The following is a 19,001-nucleotide window of genomic DNA, read 5'->3' on the forward strand; positions in this document are numbered from 1 at the left end:
CAGCTCACGGGAGGAACGCTGACGTTCCAGGGGCACTGCTCAGTGAAAACATCAGAGCCAGGAGCAGGACGAGGATCAGCTGCCCTGTGTTCTAGGGTGTCTTGAAAAATGACCCAAGCGAAAGAAACTCATACTTCAGCTACCTAAGCGTCAATTACCATTTTCCAAAGCTTCGGCATCAGGCACCTCACTTTTGTCAGTCTGATGCTGAGAGGAGATGGCTGCAAACTCAATGTTTCCAATATTCAGAATTCCAGCCAGGATCCTGTATACCGAGTACACCTCCTAGACAGGATACCAAGAACCATGTTAGAAGATCATGGTCAATCAAATCCAGTGAACCACTAGGTCTGTGGTAGAAACTGCTAGGTGTCCACTTGGGTGCACTCTCCCCCTTTTCTTGGGTACACAGTCTGACGGATTTCCCAGCTCCCCAGCACTCAGGGTGGCTATGTAATTGAATTTTAACAATGGAGCCAGCAGAATGATGTAGGCCGTTTCTAGGTCCAGACTTCTGGGCAGAGCGCCTGCCTCCTGCAAGCTTGCTTTCTCACTCTGGCTGGCTGGAACTCTAGCAATCCAGCTCAACCACGCTGCTCAAGAGGATGCCGCTTCCAGCCCATAATCCCAGGCAGCGGGGTGGCTCTGTAAACTGAACCTCTTGCTTAGGAATGGTTATGCAAAAGACACCTGATCTTTGTTCTTTATGTCCTGTTTAGCTTTTACCCTAATGAATACCAGTTCCCAAATGCAGATACGGTCCTTTCTTCAAAGCAAAAGAGGAGATGTTCCCTGAACCTCTTTTGAATGTATCTTTTATGAATTAGTTGTGAGAACATTTACTGATGACTCATCAGATCATTTTGAACTTAAATGATGGAGTATTGTTATGAACAAAATCAGAGAATATTTTGAAAGAGTCACAAGAATTTATCTGTGATATAATAAGAAATATAAATTGGGTCTTTGTCCCTGTCCCTGGAGCTTTTAAGCCCTTGTAACTGTCTCTGTGACATGGGTGACAGGAGTCTTTTTTAGGTGCAACAAGTCCTTTTCAACCACATGTGAGTTTATGCTAAGAAGGTGACTCTTGGTGGGCCTCTAGGTGGATTCAGGATGGAGGTTGGTTGCCAAAGGAACCAACTACATGATTAGAAGATTGGAACTCTCACTTTCCACCCTGCTAACCTCTAGAAGGGGCAGGGGGCTGGAGCCTGAGTTAGTCGTCAGATTCTGCACAAGGAGTGTAACCTTTGTATTATGTGTTCTGGGATGCTGGGAGGGTGGTGTGCCCAGAAAGCATGGAAGTTCTGAGCCCTTTCCAACATGCCTTGCCCTGTGCATTTTTTCCAATGAGGTATTTCTAGGAAACCAGACATCAGAAAATCAAGTATTTTCCTGAATTCTATGAGCCATTCTAGCAAATTATCAAACCCAAGGAGGGGTCATGGGAGCCCCTAGTAGAGAGCTAGTCAGTGAGAAGTATAGGAGGCCTGGGACTTATGACTGGTGTCTGAAAGGGGGGAGGGGGAGTCCTGTGGGATTTGACACTAACTTCAGGTAGATAGTGTCAGAAGGCAGCTGGGGGCCAGTCCTGTGGTGTAGCAGGTAAAGCTGCCGCCTACAGTGCTAGCATCCCATATGGACACCGGTTCAAGTCCTGGCTGCTCCACTTCTGATCCAGCTCTCCGCTATGGCCTAGGAAAGTAGTAGAAGATGGCCCAAATCCTTGGACCCCTGCACCCACATGGGAGACCTAGAAGAAGCTCCTGGCTACTGGCTTTGGATCGGCTCGGCTCAGGCCATTGCAGCCATTTAGGGAGTGAGCCAGCAGATAGAAGACCTCTCTCTCTCCCTCCCTCCCCCCCCCCCCATCCCGTCTCTGCTCCTTTGTAGCTCTGCATTTCAAATAAGTAAATAAATAAATAAAAATCATAAAAAGTAGAATGCAATTGAGCTATAGGATACCCAGGGAATTAGCTGTTGTCACAGGGAAAAATCCAACATATTGGTTTATTCAGAAACATGAATGAAAGCAGTTCACATGACTTTAAGTCCTATTTTTCTTTTAAGATTTATTTATTTACTTGAAAGTCAGAGTTACAGAGAGTGAGAAGGAGAGGCAGAGAGAGAGAGAGAGAGAGAGAGTCTTCCATCCACTGGTTCACTCCCCGATTGGTCATAATGGCAGGAGCTGCGCCAATCCGAAGCCAGGAACCAGGAGCTTCCTCTGGATCTCCCACAAAGGTGCAGGGGCCCAAGGACTTGGGTCATCTTTTACTGCTTTCCCAGGCCATAGCAGAGAGCTGGATCGGAAGTGGAGTAGCCGGGACTTGAACCAGCGCCCATATGGGATGCCAGCACTGCAAACAGCAGCTTTACCTGCTACACCTCAGCGCCAGCCCCTAAGTCCTATTTTTATACTGAAGATTGAATACATAAGTAACAATAATGGTATGAAAATAAAGTATATTTATTTATTTAAAAATTCAGATTTTCAGGGCCAGCGTAGTGGCACAGTAAGTTAAGCCACTGCTTATAACACCAGTATCCCCTGCTGGAATGTCAGTTTGAGTCCTGGATACTCTGCTTCTGATCCAATTCCCTGCTATTGAACCTGGGAGGCAGTAGAAGGTGACCCAGATACTTGGGGCCCTGCCATCCATGGCTGTTGCAGACATTTGGGGAGTGAACCAGGAGGTAGAAGAAACTCATACTTGTTCTCTCTCTTTCTTTCTCTCTTCTTTTTCTGTCACTCTGCCTTTCATATAAATAAAATAAATCTTAAAAAAATCCTCAGATTTTCCACATATGAAACAATGAAATAAATAACCAGGAAATTTCTATATTTCATACTCATAGAGAAAAGCATTCCTACAAAAAATATTCTGGCAGTATTGTACAGTACAGTACTTGATTTAGTACTGTACATAGCAGCAACTAATAGTAACTGTCATTAGACCATTGATAAGACATTGTCCCCCAAACTGAGCCTTCCTGTAAACATTTCTCAGTAAAGCCAAAGAACTGAACACAGACTGTAATAGTGACATCTGCTGGATACCCGATAATGCTACAAAGACAAATGATGATTTTAAGCTGGCTTCTACCGTAGATAAATATTGTTCTCCCAACTTCTAAATCAAAGGCAACATGTCATGTTTCTAACTTCAAGAATCACTGTTTAATCACACAACTTAAAAGTGGCTAAGGAGAACAGCTACCAAGTGGGTTCTCCGGGACTCGCCTGGATTTAACATGACAGCGTCTCATTACCTTGATCAATACAGGGAGAGTCTCGCTGAATGCATCAGCACCTGCCCCAGAGACAGATTCCACAGGGTCCAACGGGCTCCCTAGCAGTGAGCTCTACAGCTGCGATTTCTATATCCGGTTATCTCAAGAGGTTATCTAACACACTCAGTACTCTTAGGAAAAAAAAAAACAAGTATTTCCTCTAATTAAAACACGTACACACATTCCTCACACATTACATTACAAGAAACAAAACCTCCCAAATGAAGGCTTCCAGGCATTGCAGCACTGGGATAATTCCCAGTGGGATAATTCCCAAAGGAAACAGCTGTCAGAGGGCATACCCTCGAGACCAGCATCTTGCCCCACTGCTTCTCTGGCAATATCCTCTTCAACGTGATGCCAGGCAGTCATTTAAAGTGGAAAACTGCCCATGACCTTGAGTGAAGACTTACAGGTATGAGCACTGTGAGTCACAAAAGCTCATGGTGGGAAGGGCCTCCTACCTTGGTTCAGTGAGATGACGAGGCAGGGGGTATGCTCCCCTTACTAGGGAGTTACTAGCTTTGGGTGCTTCCCTAGGCTTTATTTCTGGGGTCTTCTCCCCACCTGACTCCTTTAGCCCTACTCAGGGTTAATCAGTTCTTCTTTTCTAACCGAGGAGCCGACTCCATCTCTGTGTTCAGGTCAAAACCTCACCTAAACAGTCACGGTAGAGTTGAATCAGTTTTGTGTCCACCCATGGGATACTCTTTCATCTCCAAAACTTCTTGATCCAATTTCTCTCCACCAACAGCCTGGAGGGCTTCCTCCCCTTGCCCATTTGTTCTTCCCTCATCTCCAGCTGTGGAGCCTCTCCCATACTCTCTGCCTTTTTCTCACCATGCTGCTCTCCCCTTTTATTCCCCTCCACTTTCCAGCTTCCTAGGTGATAAATGGAACTGCCTTCCCCCAGTAAGAAATCTCATCATGATAACTGTAACTCCATGGTCTTGGCTCAGTGTCTCCATCAACGCCCCACTGCAGGAATGTATGCTCTCTGCTTCTGTTCTCCTTTTCTCATGATGTCGGCGTGCCCTACAGAGATGGGGCTGGGGCCAAGGTGAAAGCCAGGCAGCAGCTTGGTTTTCTCTGTCAGCTACTGCAGATCTAAGGAAATCACCCTGGCCTGGCTCCCAGGTCGCTGTCTCCCCTCCACCTCCCTAGGAATTTACTTCCCTACCCAGGCTCATGTCACCTTTTTTTCTTTTCTCTAAGTCTCTTTAGGTTGTCACCAGTTCTACCCTAAATACTCCATTAGGACAAGATAAAAGGCCTTCACCTATAGGCTCTGTCCCAACACCCATACCCAGTTTCTTTTCGCAAAGGTTCATAGTATTTGGCATCTTAAAAGTCAATGGTGGAGCTGGCGCTGTGGCCTAGTGGATAAAGCCACCACCTACAGTGCTGGCATCCCATACAGCACCGGTTTGAGTACTGGCTACTCCACTTCTGATCCAGCTCCCTCTTTTGCCTGGGAAAGCAGTAGAAGATGGCCCAAGTCCTTGGGCCCCTGCACCTGTGTGGGAGACCTGGAAGAAGCTCCTGGCTCCTGGCTCCTGGCTCCAGATAGATACAGTTCCGGCCATGGAGGCCATTTCAGGGGTAAACCAGCAGATGGAAGACTTTCTCTTTCTCTCTCTCTCTCTCTTCTCTCTCTTCTCTCTTTTCTCTCTCCCTCCCTCTCCCTCTCCCTGCCTCTCTGTAACTCTGCCTTTCAAATAAAATAAAATGAATCTTTAAAAAAAGTCAGTGGCTTCACATAGTCTGCCATTTGGATACTGGAAATTCTCAAGGGCCCCCAGGTTACATTCAATCTCCCTTCACTATTCATAATCTATTGTGAAGAAGGGGAAGACTCTGCACCCTGACCTCAAAGGTTCCTCTCTAAACTCTGCATCCAGGGATCTGCAAGGAATGTCCAGTCTTGGCTGTCACATAAACTTTCATGTAGTATTAAATAGAAACCATCCAAAACTCAAATTATTGAATGTTATGATCATCGCTACATCAGCAAGACAAGCATAATGGTAAACAAACAATGTGGTTTGGCTCCAGAAACAGGAATCAAAAAACTTATGTTCACAATAGGTTTAAGGTTAACTCCCCCAATTTCCACAAGGAGCCCTATCATTAGTGGGAGACTCCTTCCTCCTGGGATGTTTCTCTACAATAAACACAGGGTCAAGTGTTCTTTCAGACACTTTTGGCTGGTGTCCCAGAATTAAAATCCATCCTCCTGAGTCCATACTAAGATTTGCCACTCATAATGTTGCTGTAAGGATTTGGGAGAAACCAAAGGGATTCCTTCAGGGAACCAGTGACATTATAAGAAAAGACAGGATGGGGCCGGGGCCGGGGCCGGGGCTCACTTGGCTAATCCTCCACCTGAGGCACCGGCATCCCATATGGGTGCCAGATTCTAGTCCCGGTTGCTCTCTTCCAGTCCAGCTCTCTACTGTGGCCCAGGAAGGCAGTGGAGCATGGCCCAAGTGCTTGGGCCCCTGTACCCAGGCCCTGGGAGACCAGGAAGAAGCACCTGGCTCTTCCAGGTACAGATAGGTGCAGCGCCGGCTGTAGCGGCCATTTGGGAGGTGAACTAATGGAAGGAAGACCTTTCTATCTCTCTCTCTCTCTCTCTCTCTCTCTCTCACTGTCTATAACTCTACCTGTCAAATAAATTTAAAACAAGAAAAGACAGGAAACATAATTTTGATTGAATTGGCCAGTACGCTGAAGCTGTGTCTAGAAAAATCTGCCAGAAAAACTTACAAGAAAGGTCTGTTCTATCAGTTACTTGGCATCTACTGCCTGACTACATTCAACTAATGTCTAAAGTCCGACATGCTACTTTTTGTCTGCAAACAGAAAGACAACTCAGTTAATTCAGCAAAACAGGTTATCTTCAGAGACATGAGAGGACTTCAAAAAGTTGGTGGAAAATGGGATTAAAAAATAAGTTTATTTTGAAACAAAAAGTTGAAATCCATGCAAGCTTTTTCAGAATATACATTTCCATGAACTTTCTGAAGATTCCTTAGATAACCACAACATTTGGAGCCAGAGAGATGAGATCCAACCTTTTCCTTCCATTTCCAAAGTTGCTAATTGACAAAAGTTGGTTTACTTTCACTACGAATGGATGTGGGGACATGGTGAAGACATGCACATATGCATACCACTGCATTCTGGTTCTTCATTTAACAGTCGGGCACAGCCTTGAGAAGGTTCACCAGCTTTTAGGCTTGTTCTCACATTCATTCATATACTCTTCCATCCTGCTGTATTTCTATTGTATTCTCCCCAACAGGGGTTAGAGATGGCTCACTTTAAGGACACACACTTGACACACTGGATTTCTTCTGTTTTAAAATTTTGTTGTCTTAAAGCAGATAGCATCTGTTTTATGATTAGCAGTACATTTCTATTATTAGACAATACTACTATATAACTTCCTGTAGGGCTAAGACCAATTTTTTTTCCAGTTAATCTAGAACCATCTTTGTTTTCATTGAAAGTAAAATATTATTAATCCTATGGCATGACCCCTAAGGTTCCTGGACACTTTGATGTGACCTATGTGACTTTCAGTGGCTTTGCTGCCATCTCTACCACCTTTTGATTCTTCCTTTGATACAAATCAGCTCTGTAAGGTAATAACCATCCAGGACCTTTATGCTGGAGCCTATTTAATTGCTCTCCTCCAAGGAGCCATTGCTCTTCTCTAAGGAGCCAAGGGAAAACTATTTCTATTTTTATCTGACCTTTGGGATTTTCCACTGTCTTGTCAGTTTAAAGTCTGTAGGAGGCTGGCAGAGAAAATTAACAGCTGGCAAGAAAAAGGAAAGGTATGATTATGACTAACATCAACTGTGCTGGGAAGAGAAGAGCTAGCCAAACGCATTGGATTACAGAAGTCATCCTTTATCCGAGTGGCTGTCCCAGGGTAACCAGAATATTCCGTAATCTAATCCCAGAAGATTTAACACTCTCAACCACCTCCTAGTCATTTACCTCTTTTGTTGGAAAAGCTAAAGCAGCTATATATTTTGCAAAATTGATGGCATATGAAGCCCAGACACTATGACATAATGTATCACAGAATAATATTTGAGCCTAGGGTTATAAATAGTCTGTCATCCCTGCATATATTTAATAGAGACAGCCTGTATCTAGTATGATAAGAGTAGTACAGTACTTAGAGCTATTGTGAATAATGTGCAACTGTGTCCCGTGGAGAAGGAAGTGACTACAAGAAAGTGGAAGGGTTTTAATTAATTTGTCAAGGAGCACAAAGGGCTACTTGCATTCATAAATTCCTGTGGCTTGAGTGGAACCTACATCTTCCCATACTCCTCTTCACAACTCACTTTAATGGTTGGAAGGACCAACTCTAAAAGGGCAGTATTGTTTAGGTGCTTGTTACTCTAGCCATGGTCAGTGGACGACAATGACAACAATTCATAGGCACGTGGTCCTTACAACAATGCTTCTCCCACCTTATGCTCACCTGGGCATCTTGTCAAAGGCAGATCTGATTCAGTCACTTGTAGGTAGGCCTGAGAGTCTGCATTTCTGATAAGCTCTCAGGTGGCGGCCATGTTTCCTGTCCTTGGACCATGATTTGAGTAGGAAGACCTCATAGCAAGCGTGCTGCCCCAAGTTCAAACATCCACATCTCCACTCTTCTCATTCTTAGTACTTTTTTCTTTCTCTCTTAATGATCACTTACCTTGTCAGTGAACCCTATAATCCTGAAGCAATGCTGAATTGCTTCAAATTGTCTTCGGTAAGACTCCTTGGAAGTGATGTCATGCACCACACTTCCAGTTTCATCAGCGATGTACCTAAAGGAAGTGGACATCACCAAAAACCATGAGTGCTGACTTGGAAAATGGCACCTCAAATGCCAGGGCTGCCCCTTGGCAAGTTCCTTCTTCGCAATGGCTTTTCCTTTACAGTCTGAGACCTTGGGAGAATGAAGATACCTAGCTAAGTAAAATGGCTATAACTGAGCTTTTGAAGCTTATAGAAAATGCAAATGGGGAGATGTAGCACCTGCCACCTCATCCTGGGTGTTTCAGTTAAATGGGCCATGAGTTTCTAGTAAGGAAAACAGCTCCAATTACTTGTGAATTTGTCACTTGCTAATGGTACATTCATTAAAAATTAACAATGAAAATCCCCGACACTTACCTGGGAGGTTTTTCCTCAGGAAGCCTGAACTCAGAAAGCTTCTTTTGGTGATAAAGACCAGCATAAATATAGTAAAATATGTGAAAATTTTTCTCTCCTCTGAGAAAAGAAAGGGGGGAAAGATTTTTATTTACAACATACCCTGGGCTTCTCCACCCCAACTAATTTACAACATTTTCTTTTTGTGCAAAATGTTATTCCATAGCAAATTTGCATTTTCAGGCAATAAAATGTGCTACATCCCCATTGTAGAGTAGTAATGGTGATAGGATGCGCATGGTAATTATCACACGCTCCGCTCCGTTACTAAGCGCACTTAGCTTAACTATGAGCTGAAGGGAATTTTACAGATGAACATTTTCAAGCAGGACCCGGGTTATTCCAGGCCCCACATGCACGTATCTGTGCCATGGGCCTTCTAGAAGAAAGCTCTGTTGCTTCAGAGAGAGTGAAGGCCTAGGTTTGAGAGATCTGACAAGTCCCCTGCTCAACTGCAGCCAGCACTGGAAGGGGCCTGCCACATGCAGCAGGGGAGGGAGTGGAGTTGGTTCCAGAACTGAGACGGGCACGCTCCCTGGTTGGCAGAAGGGACGGAAGGGACATGCTCAAACACTGAATGGCAAGTGATATGGCCAACACATCTGAGAGTGTGGACAGTTTCTAATCTACTGTCATTGCTTTTTCATCAAGGTGTTAGTTACAACAGACCGGCGCTTTTCAATAACCGTCCCTCAGCACAGATGTGTGAAAGGCATTGCTCCAGACTCCCATCATTCCTCTGGAGGCAGACAGTCCCTTCTCTTGATACCCCTGCATTCTGGCAAACCCTCTCCTTGGCCAACCTGCCTCTGCGGAAGGAAAGGGATCTTCCTTCTCCCTGTGCCCCTCCTGGGGACATGGCCCCTACTCTTTTCTGAGTCTCCTCCTCTTCCTTGGGCTGTTCCTCCTGTCAAAGCTCTGCAGGTGCGTTCTCACCCCTGCTCCGTGTTCTAGATGCCACTCCTTTCCATTCCTCACTCACTGGTCCACTCAGCTCAGAAATCGGTTATTTTAAAAACTTTTTTATTTTTAACATGTTTTACTGTGTATATTCAGAGTATACTACAGGATATTATGGGATATATAAACATAGCTAAAAGGTTACTATTCAACTGCCACATGTATTGGGTGCCAATCATGGCAAGCACTGTGCCCAGTGCCTCGGACACTGGGCTGAGGTTGTTGGAGAATCCCTTCTAGGGGTGGAGTTGAAGGAAACTTATGATGAGGGCTTTGAAAAACAAGCCAGGGGCTGAGATGAAGAACACTATTGAGGGATGAGGGGTATTTGTGCTAAGTCAAGGAAGGACTCACCAAGGAATCCACACAAGAGAAAGATGGAGCTGGAAGGAGCTACAGAGAGAAAGAGAAAAGCAGTCCAGAGAGACAGCACGGAGACTGAGCACAGTACTCGTACCCACACAGGACCAGAAGACGGCCAGTGAGAAGGGGGCAGGCGGGCATGGCAGCCCCCACAAGGCCTTGGTAGGCCAGACTGAGGGTTTGTTCATAAAGCAATGAGAATTCTTTGAAGTGTCTGAAGCTGGAGCTGGGGCACATGTTAGTGTGACAGGAATAGATGGGTTGAGAAATGTTCTCTCTGGCCATAGGATATGGAGAGCAAGAGTAGGCTGAGATGCACACTGTGGAGGAACCAGAAGACCATCCTGAAAGACTGAGGGCGGATGGCGAGGAACGGGCGCTGGCTCCCAGGTTTCTAAGATGAGCAGCCAGTGATGCTGAGGCAGGAGGGGGAATGTCTGGGCTGAAGATCACTGTTCTTTCACCTCTGTGGAATGTGCTGGCTTTGACTGCCACCCGCCACCCCCCACCTGCCGTAGTCCCGCCTTCCTGAAGTTCTGCAGCAAATACCTCTGGTTCTCAACTCTCCCAAGCTTTTCCCACTAACGTTTACCTGCCCCCAGCACAAATTCTCTGTGATTTTCACACTTTTATCTCAAGGAATGGCAAGGTTTTGTTGCGATCACAAATGTGCCCAGATCTTAGTGGCTGAACTCAGCAAGGGCAGACGTCTTGCCTACAGCACCTGTCCACGGTGGGTAGGCAGTGGGGCTGTGCTCACTGGAGTCACTGGCAGGCTGTGCAGAGGCAGCAGCCACCATCTGACACTGACCTGGCTGTGAAGGATTACCATTAAATGCCCATTTGCTTACACAGGCTGTATGACCACACCCAGCTACAAGGGGGCCAAGAAGGGGGACTCCACGAGCATGCTCCAAACAGGGCAGAATCACAAAGGCACTATAAACCCTGGCCCAGTCTTCTCTTGCTCTCATGACAGCCGTGTGAGGTTGGCATCACTGTGCCCCTCTTGCATAGGAGGAAAGCAAGGTATGAGGGTATGTATGCCAGTGAGCCACACGGCAAGGTGAACAGTGCAGCCAGGAGGAGGCGCCTCCTCATGTTACACTTCACAACTCAGAAAATTCAATCAGGAAGCCACAGGGAAGCTTTAATACCTCTCGCTCTTTCTGTTCCTTGTTAGAGTTCATGGTAGTGCCCAGTGGGTGAGGATGCAGCAAGTGCACAGAGGAGGAACTTGCTTCGGGTCTTAACCAAGGACAAGACCTGTGCAATCTACTTGCGCGGTATCCTTCAGACTCGCCAGCTTCTCTGCATCTCACTGCTGCCACCTGAGTCCAGGCCCACAGTCGGAGCCATGAGGACTTGGGCTACAGCCTAACAGCCTCAAGCCAATTGCTCCTGCATCTCCCTCTTGGGCCCACTGACCCTACTGCTGTCATTTCACAAGGCAACGTCCTGCATGACAGGGTCCCAGTTCCATCTTTGCCACTCTCTGTCTCTCTGCTCCTGTGCCCACCGCATGGCCAGCTCTAGTGACCCCCAGAGCCTCTCCTTCTCCTGTACTGGGGGTGTTCCCCTCTTCCCTCCTGTTTCCCCATCATGGTACCTTACATGGCTTCCTGGACTCATCACAATGAAGTTTATTTGTTGACTGCCTGTGATCCTCCCGTCCCGTCCTTACCACCCACACACTCCCGGCTCTGTGAGGACAGGGCTCCTGCCTATTCTGTTTACTCCTGCAATCCAGCAGAGAGCTCCGCATCGGCACAGAGCAGGCATTCAACAGGGCGTGGGTACCCGTGCATGCAGCCCTGCTCCCAAGGGACTCCGCTATCCTACAATAACATGAGTAATATAAGGATGAGGGACTAACACTCTGATAGCATGTACCAGGCCAAGTCTTCCTTTAAATCATTTTGTATAAATTAACTCATCAATCCTCACAACAACCCATGAGGTGGGTACTAGTAGCACCTCCATTTCATAGCTGAGGCACAGAGAGGATTAGTAACGTGCTCCAGGGCACACAGAAAATGTCAGAGAGGGCATCTGAACCAGTGCCAAGTTCATGCTACTGATTACTATTACTATACTACTCTTCTTTTTTTTTTTTTTTAAGATTTTATTTATTTGAAAGACAGAGTTACAGAGAGAGGTAGAGACAGAGAAAGAGGTCTTCCATCTGCTGGTTCACTCCCCAGATGGCCGCAACGGCCGGAGCTGCGCCAATCTGAAGCCAGGAGCCAGGAGCTCCTTCCAGGTCTCCCACATGGGTCCAGGGGCTCAAGGACTTGGGCCATCTTCTACTGCTTTCCCAGGCCATAGCAGAGAGCTGGATCAGAAGAGGAACAGCTGGGACTAGAACCGGCGCCCATATGGGATGCCTGCACTTCAGGCCAGGGCTTTAACCCTCTGTGCCACAATGCCAGCCCCATATACTATTCTTCTTAAAACAGAATAATTGTTATTTTATCTGTCTTTCAACCCAGGTTAAATACTAATGTGTAGAATATTCCCAGTGCTTTTACTTCGATAAGTTTAATTCTAAAAGAACTAACTAGTGATTTTTCCAAGCGTCTGCAATGCTGTTAAATTGTATCTGATACAACTGCAGGCATACCTATCGCTAAAACACTCCACTCCAACTTTATGTACCCTCCCCCTTAGTATCCTGTGCTTAAGTAATTCCTTACTCTTGAAGGTTACAGGAATCCTAAGAACAGGGGTGGAAATGGAACCATTAGAATTCCTAGTTTATACTGCATCCCAGTTTATACTGCAGAGCAAAACCAGAATAATAAATTGGGGCACCTACGCTGCCTGTTTTATAACTCTGGATTTTTCAAGGAGATATTCAGAGATCCTTGCCCCCATCACGACTCCGGTTGGTGTAAACATCATTTCCAGATATTTGCCAAAACGGCTGGAGTTGTCATTGATGACAGTGCACGCGTTCCCAAAGGCTTCCACCAGGGGGTTCACCTGCAGAATCTTCTCTCTCAAGGTCTGGTTGTTGGCCTACGGTAAACAGAACAGTCAAGGGAGCCACCAGAACTACAACTCCAGCACCCCTCCTTTGCCCACCAAAGTGCACACTGTCCTGTATGAAGAGCTCCACTTGGGGGAATGAGCACCAACCATCAGCCTCCTTCTCAGATGAGCAACAACACAAGTGCAAATGAATTGGCTTAGTCTAGACTGGGACAGCAGTTTTGAAATCTAGCTGCACTTCATTTAAAATCATTGACATATTAAAGACCTAAATACTTTAGGAAGAATTTTAAATAGAGATCTTATAACTTTTCTTACTCGTTATAATATTCAATAAATTCTATCTATAAAATATTCCTTACACAGAAAGTTAAAGACTGCATGTTCTCCCTTATATGTGAGAGCCAAGATCAAAAAAAAAGAAGAAGAAAAAAAATTAAAAAAAAAAAAGAAAGAAAGAAATATCTGTGTGTATTCAGTATTGTTGCAAACAGAGTTTTGTGAAACTTGGTCTTTATACCTTTGTCAAACCAATGGTTAAAAATGTTATACCACTATAGTTTTAATGATCTGTGATTACTTTAAAATTTACTGTATCTGGGTGGAATGGTCATTTTTCCATTCATTTATTGTTGATATTGTTGATAGCCATTGTCTATATTCCCACTAAAATGGGTCTTTTTGCTTTTCACTTGTTAAACTTATTTGGCAAAGCATAAAGCCTTTTTACTATAATGTAAATTTAAAATATGTTATTTCAAAAACTAAAACAGAAAAGAAAGAAAGGGAGAGGGAAGCAGGTGGGAGGAAGAGCAAGAGAAGGCGGGAGGGAGGGAAGAAGGGGATATCATGCCATTCTTAAAATTTTATCTATGAACTACATTGAATTTTAAAAAACTGACTAAAACTTAAAAAAAGATAATTTAATATTCCTTAAATTCTTTCTTAATCACATAGCACACTATATCTTAGTATAACTAACCACCAGTATATGTCTGAAGTCATTCATTCAACGTCCGTCTCACCTTGCTGAAAACGTTCATGGCCCTCAACTCTTGCTAATTTCCATTCCTTTCCCGTTTCCCTCAACCTTTTATTTCCCATCCCTTTAATCACCATCGTGGCTGTCTCTCATCCTGTCCTAGTATTTAACCACTTTTAATACTTAATGGCTAAATGTCTCTATTACATTGCAAACACAAAAAGTTAATTGCCGATAATCTAGCAAACCCATGCTGGCATTATTTTCCTCCCCACGTGGAAGAAGGATGGCGTACTGCCATCCTAAGAGGCCTCACTACCAGGAGGCAAACCTAAGAAAGATGGAATGTTTTTATATGACCGCTAATAAAAAGCAGCACACATCATTTACAAAATACACAGCTACTCTCTATGCAGGAACTTCTAGCCACCCCTCCATAAAGTAGGTCAGGCAATACCTTTCCCAAGAAAGTCAAGTGCTGAACAATCAGGTGGGCGCTTTCTGTCTTCCCAGAGCCACTTTCTCCACTGATGACGATACACTGACAAAGAAAAAGAGAGTGGCAAGTGGAGAACAGCACAGAAATGATGCATGTGTTCAGCTGCGGTTTTCACAGAAACATCTGTTATACACCTTCATATTTCACTGAGCCATTTCTCGGCGGGGTCTTTCCTCTCCTATTCGGGGAGAGCTGCATCAGGCTTTGGTGCAGCTGCTTGTGCTTGAGTTGCATAGATGTGACAGCATCTCCTTAACCAACCTCCTACCAGAGGTTTTTCTCTTTTATTATAAACAGTATTGCGATGAATGACCCTCCACACAGGCCATTCTATCTACATGCAGGATCATCTGCAGAATAAATTTCTAGGGATGGGGATACATTTGTAGATTTGGTAGATCCTACCATATGATTTCCTGAGGACTGTACCAATACAAAAATGTGCCTGCTCCCCTATAGCATCACCAACAGAGCACTCTGGGTTTTGGTCAGTCTGATAAGAAAGAATGATACCCCCTTGCATTTTTTGTATTATGAGTGAGGTTGGGCATCTTTCCAAAGGCTTCAGGTCAATTGTATTTTCTTTTTTGTGACCTGCTCACATCTCTTGGCTATTTCTTAATGGTACTCATATTGTTGATTGTTTTATCATTCATCTCTAGGCATACCTTATGGAAAGAGAAAATTAGGGGGTGTGGAATAATACAAATTACATATTTAGTCATTATCTCTGGTTCATGGCACAGAGCCCTGAAGACCTGAGAATATCCTGAATGATGGGAGGAATGGGAGGATCTTCTGGAATTCCCAAGGAGTCCCATTCAACCACAACTGGAGGCTACAGCTAACAAGGCGGTTTGAAGTGGGACCCCTAGACAGCTTCCTGATGGGGGCTACTCATTAGAGGAACCAAACACATGACAAGATGGAAAATGTATGAGGAAAGTGTATGGTTAACTTATATTGAGTTTAAATTTTATTCGGTCTTACCCAATACTTCATAATATCTCAGCAATTATATGGTGGGGTACACAGTGCACCCATGTACAATTTCATATAAAAAAGATCAGAAAACTCAGAGACCTTAATGGGAAGGAATTTCTTTTCTTTTTTTTTTTTTTTTTTTTTTTTTTTTTTTTTTTTTTGACAGGCAGAGTAGACAGTGAGAGAGAGAAAGAGAGAAAGGTCTTCCTTCCGTTGGTTCACCCTCCAATGGCCGCCTCGGCCGGCGCCCTGCTGTCAGCGCACCGCGCTGATCCGAAGGCAGGAGCCAGGTGCTTATCCTGGTCTCCCATGGGGTGCAGGGCCCTAGCACTTGGGCCATCCTCCACTGCACTCCTGGGCCTCAGCAGAGAGCTGGCCTGGAAGAGGGGCAACCAGGACAGAATCCGGCACCCCGACCGGGACTAGAACCCGGTGTGCCAGCGCCGCAGGCGGAGGATTAGCCCAGTGAGCCACGGCGCTGGCCCAGGAATTTCAATTATGCCTTCTATTCTGGTTTTCTAGTAATTTCAGAAACTGAAATGTTATATATTTGAGAGGCAGAGAGAGACAGATACAGACAGAGATCTATCCTGTGCTGGTTCACTCCGAAATGCCCACAACAACTAGGACTGGATTAGGACAAAACTGGGAGCTGGGAACTCAATCCAGGTTTCCTACATGAGTGGCAGGGACACAGCCACTTGGGTTATCATCTACTATCTCTGAGGGTGCACATTAGCAGGAAGCTAGAATGGAGAGTGGAGCCAGGACTCAAACCCAGGTTCCCTATTATGGGATGTAGGTGTATCAAGCGGCACCAAGTGCCAGCTCCTACATCCTGTTTTCATTACAATTTTTGCCATGTAATCAGGTTGTACTTGCTCTCTGTTCTCATTATATTCATATTTGAAATAGCTTTATTACATTTTATCAAAGGAGACGCATGGTCTTGATGTGAATGTTGTTCATTTCCTGGAAAGGGTTTTTGCATTCTGGCGCTCCTAGGGCTTTATCAGTATTGCAGGTTCATTACCCATTTCCTTAGTTCAGCATCAGCAAGCGAATGTGAGGGTTTCAGAAAGACTTACAGGCTGAAGAGGAAGACACAATCTGTCTTACTGTGGGCCTTGTTAGGAGAGGAAGGGGAGTCCTTACCTGGTCTTTGCTGAAAGTAACCATGCACTGGTAAGCAGCGTCGGCTGATGCAAATATGTGGGGGGGATTTGAGGCACGTTTCACCCCATGATAAAGCCTGGAAAACTGAAGAAAAATATAACCACTTTGAAGAGAACTCCCAATGCTCCCCTGGACTGTCTGTTGTTCCATCATCTGTTGCTCATGAAACCAAGACTTAGCCACCTACTAGGGGACCTGGTGCATAAGCTCTAGAGTCGGGGTACAGGCTCTGGAGTTTGGAGTTAAAGTTCAAATCCTAGAGCTGCATTTATTGGTTTCATGAACTTGTGAAAAGGAGTTAACTTCTCTGTTAACTTCTGCTAAGTCTCCTTGTCTGCCAGCTGGCCCTCCTCTTGGCACCTATCTCCCAGGGCTGTGACCCAGGGCCTGGCCTATAGGAAGTGGTCACTTATCGTTAGCTATTATTGTAGCAGTTGCCTTGTAAAGTTACCCCTGGTTCTACTGCATTATTTTCCGCTCTTTGCAGCCTACTCCTCCAGGGTGGCATGATTTTATTCTCACTTTTTCCTTCCTGCCCTTTGCCCTTGTGATCTTGGAGTTCCTAACAAGGAGCAGTATGCTCTTCAAGCATCCCTTACCTGTGGAGAGTATATGCTTAGATTCTGGAAGGGGTTTAAGGCAATTAAGATGTCTCCAACATATGTGTAAATCAGCAAGTCTGCATAGCGCTTCTGCAGCTGATGAACAATTGTATCCTACGAGAAACACAAATGATACCGGGCTCAACATTTCTAATCAAGGGAGAGTCCAAAAATGACAACAAATTTATTCTTGCAAGAATTTATTTCTCTCAAAAATTAGTCTATGTAAATCATACAGTGACCCTGATGTTCCAAAATATCTAAAATGATACAGATACTTACCTTGAAAGAAAAAAAAAAATTTAGGAATATACTGAAAGCATTGGGACATGCTGAAGGGCACTGAGATCTTTAACAAAGGTTTCATTTGTTACTGTAAAAAAAATTGCCTCACCCGCTCAAAATGTTCTATGTAGAATTTGATTTCTTGGGCTGTTCCTATTGATAATGCAGACAAAACATTACCTTCATTTCTGAAAGTATTACACTTAAAATCTAGGTGGCAGGAATATTGAACTGAAGGCTTTTATGACACGTTACTGATGCTGGCATTGAAGCTAAAGGTCCCCAGAGTTACAGTCAGCAGAAGCAGGGCCAGTGCAATTAACAGCTCTATTAAACATGCATACTTTAAATGCGATTATCACAGCCTTCAAATTTAAAATTCAAGCCATATTAACTTCACTATTTCCCTACATGAAGTGGCTCTTCATGAAGAACAACCAACTGTCTTAAGGGTTAACTGAAATTTTTTTATTAAACAGAAAATAAATTCAGCTGAGAGAATCTATCAAGCCTTAGGATACAAAGGGTTTAACAAAAAAATATACATATAAGTCCTGTTGTCTTCTCCATTCTAGGAACTATACATGAACACAACATGGGATTGTAGTCCCAGCAAATGACTGCTCCCTGAGCATCACCCCTTGGCTATACCAACAGCTAAATTTCCAAATGACCTTGGGAGAACAAGGTCCACAAAAGGAAGTTCATACCATTCATGTAAAACAATGCTCAACAAGAGGTGTCCACTAAATGTCCAGTACCTCGTCCAGAGCCTCCAGATTGACCAAATCGTCCTCCAAGCAGTATTTTTCACCATCCTGCACATGATAGGGTCGTCTGGTATGCATCCTTTCATGCCTACAAAGGTAGCAGGAGACCAGTAGCAGCAAGACAGGAAGTAACATAGCAGAAAGTGGGCAATGAGGATGTTCACAGCCTTATCCCACAACGCGTCCAAAGACTTTGGAAACAGAGACAGGAAAAGCAAGTCCAGTCCAGGCCCACAAGCTCTCAGTGTCTCTGTGGATCTATCCAGGAACAGCGACCTCCAGAATCTGAGTCTCCCTGTTGCCACATGAGGAGTGTTACCAAATGGGCCCATCTAACACATGTAAGTAGATTTACTTTTCTTAAATGACAGCTCCAAACTTCCAGGAATAAATATCTCCTACCTTTTTCATCTCAGTGTCAGGCATACAGTCCTCAATGGAATATTGTCATAAGTGCTCTGCCTCCCTCGGGGTCCCCTTACCCCACCCACCAGCACCACTTCCAACTTTTTCCCATATATTTTAAAACTACAGAAGACTTCAGAGAATATTATAGCAAATGCCAAATAACTGATCATCATTTATAGTTTATTCTATTTGCTTATCTGAAATCCCTTCATGACCCTTGTCCTACCTCATCCTCTTCTGATGAGATGACCACTGTTTGATGAGTATCCCCCAGTCCATTCTAAAATACTGGTCATATGCATATGAGCAATATATAGGTTCTGCATGGTTAATTATAAAAATGATATCATAATGTAGGTTTCATCCTGAAAATTTGCTTTTTGCACTCAACATTAGGACTTTTGTTTTTTAAAAAAAGATGTATTTATTTGTTTGAAAGGCAGAGAGAG

General features: G+C 44.5%; 1 protein-coding gene across 16 annotated transcripts in view; it reads right to left on the reverse strand.

Annotated features, from left to right (window-relative positions):
* The window catches only part of MYO3B (myosin IIIB), a 478,997-nt gene that overhangs the window by 261,365 nt on the left and 198,631 nt on the right, over positions 1–19,001 (reverse strand). For 14 of the 16 annotated variants that reach the window (XM_070070710.1, XM_070070712.1, XM_070070711.1 and 11 more), the window contains 8 exons: positions 18,136–18,232; positions 17,087–17,203; positions 16,467–16,571; positions 14,286–14,369; positions 12,671–12,873; positions 8,491–8,589; positions 8,027–8,141; positions 159–285 (listed from right to left, as the gene is read on the reverse strand). In XM_070070710.1, coding sequence (XP_069926811.1) covers positions 159–285; positions 8,027–8,141; positions 8,491–8,589; positions 12,671–12,873; positions 14,286–14,369; positions 16,467–16,571; positions 17,087–17,203; positions 18,136–18,232 — 947 coding nt within the window. Of the gene's footprint in view, positions 1–158; positions 286–8,026; positions 8,142–8,490; positions 8,590–12,670; positions 12,874–14,285; positions 14,370–16,466; positions 16,572–17,086; positions 17,204–18,135; positions 18,233–19,001 lie in introns of those variants that run through there. The other 2 variants (XM_070070716.1, XR_011387262.1) reach the window with 2 other exon arrangements.

Source organism: Oryctolagus cuniculus, chromosome 3 (genome assembly GCF_964237555.1).
Source record: "Oryctolagus cuniculus chromosome 3, mOryCun1.1, whole genome shotgun sequence".
Taxonomy (NCBI): domain Eukaryota; kingdom Metazoa; phylum Chordata; class Mammalia; order Lagomorpha; family Leporidae; genus Oryctolagus; species Oryctolagus cuniculus.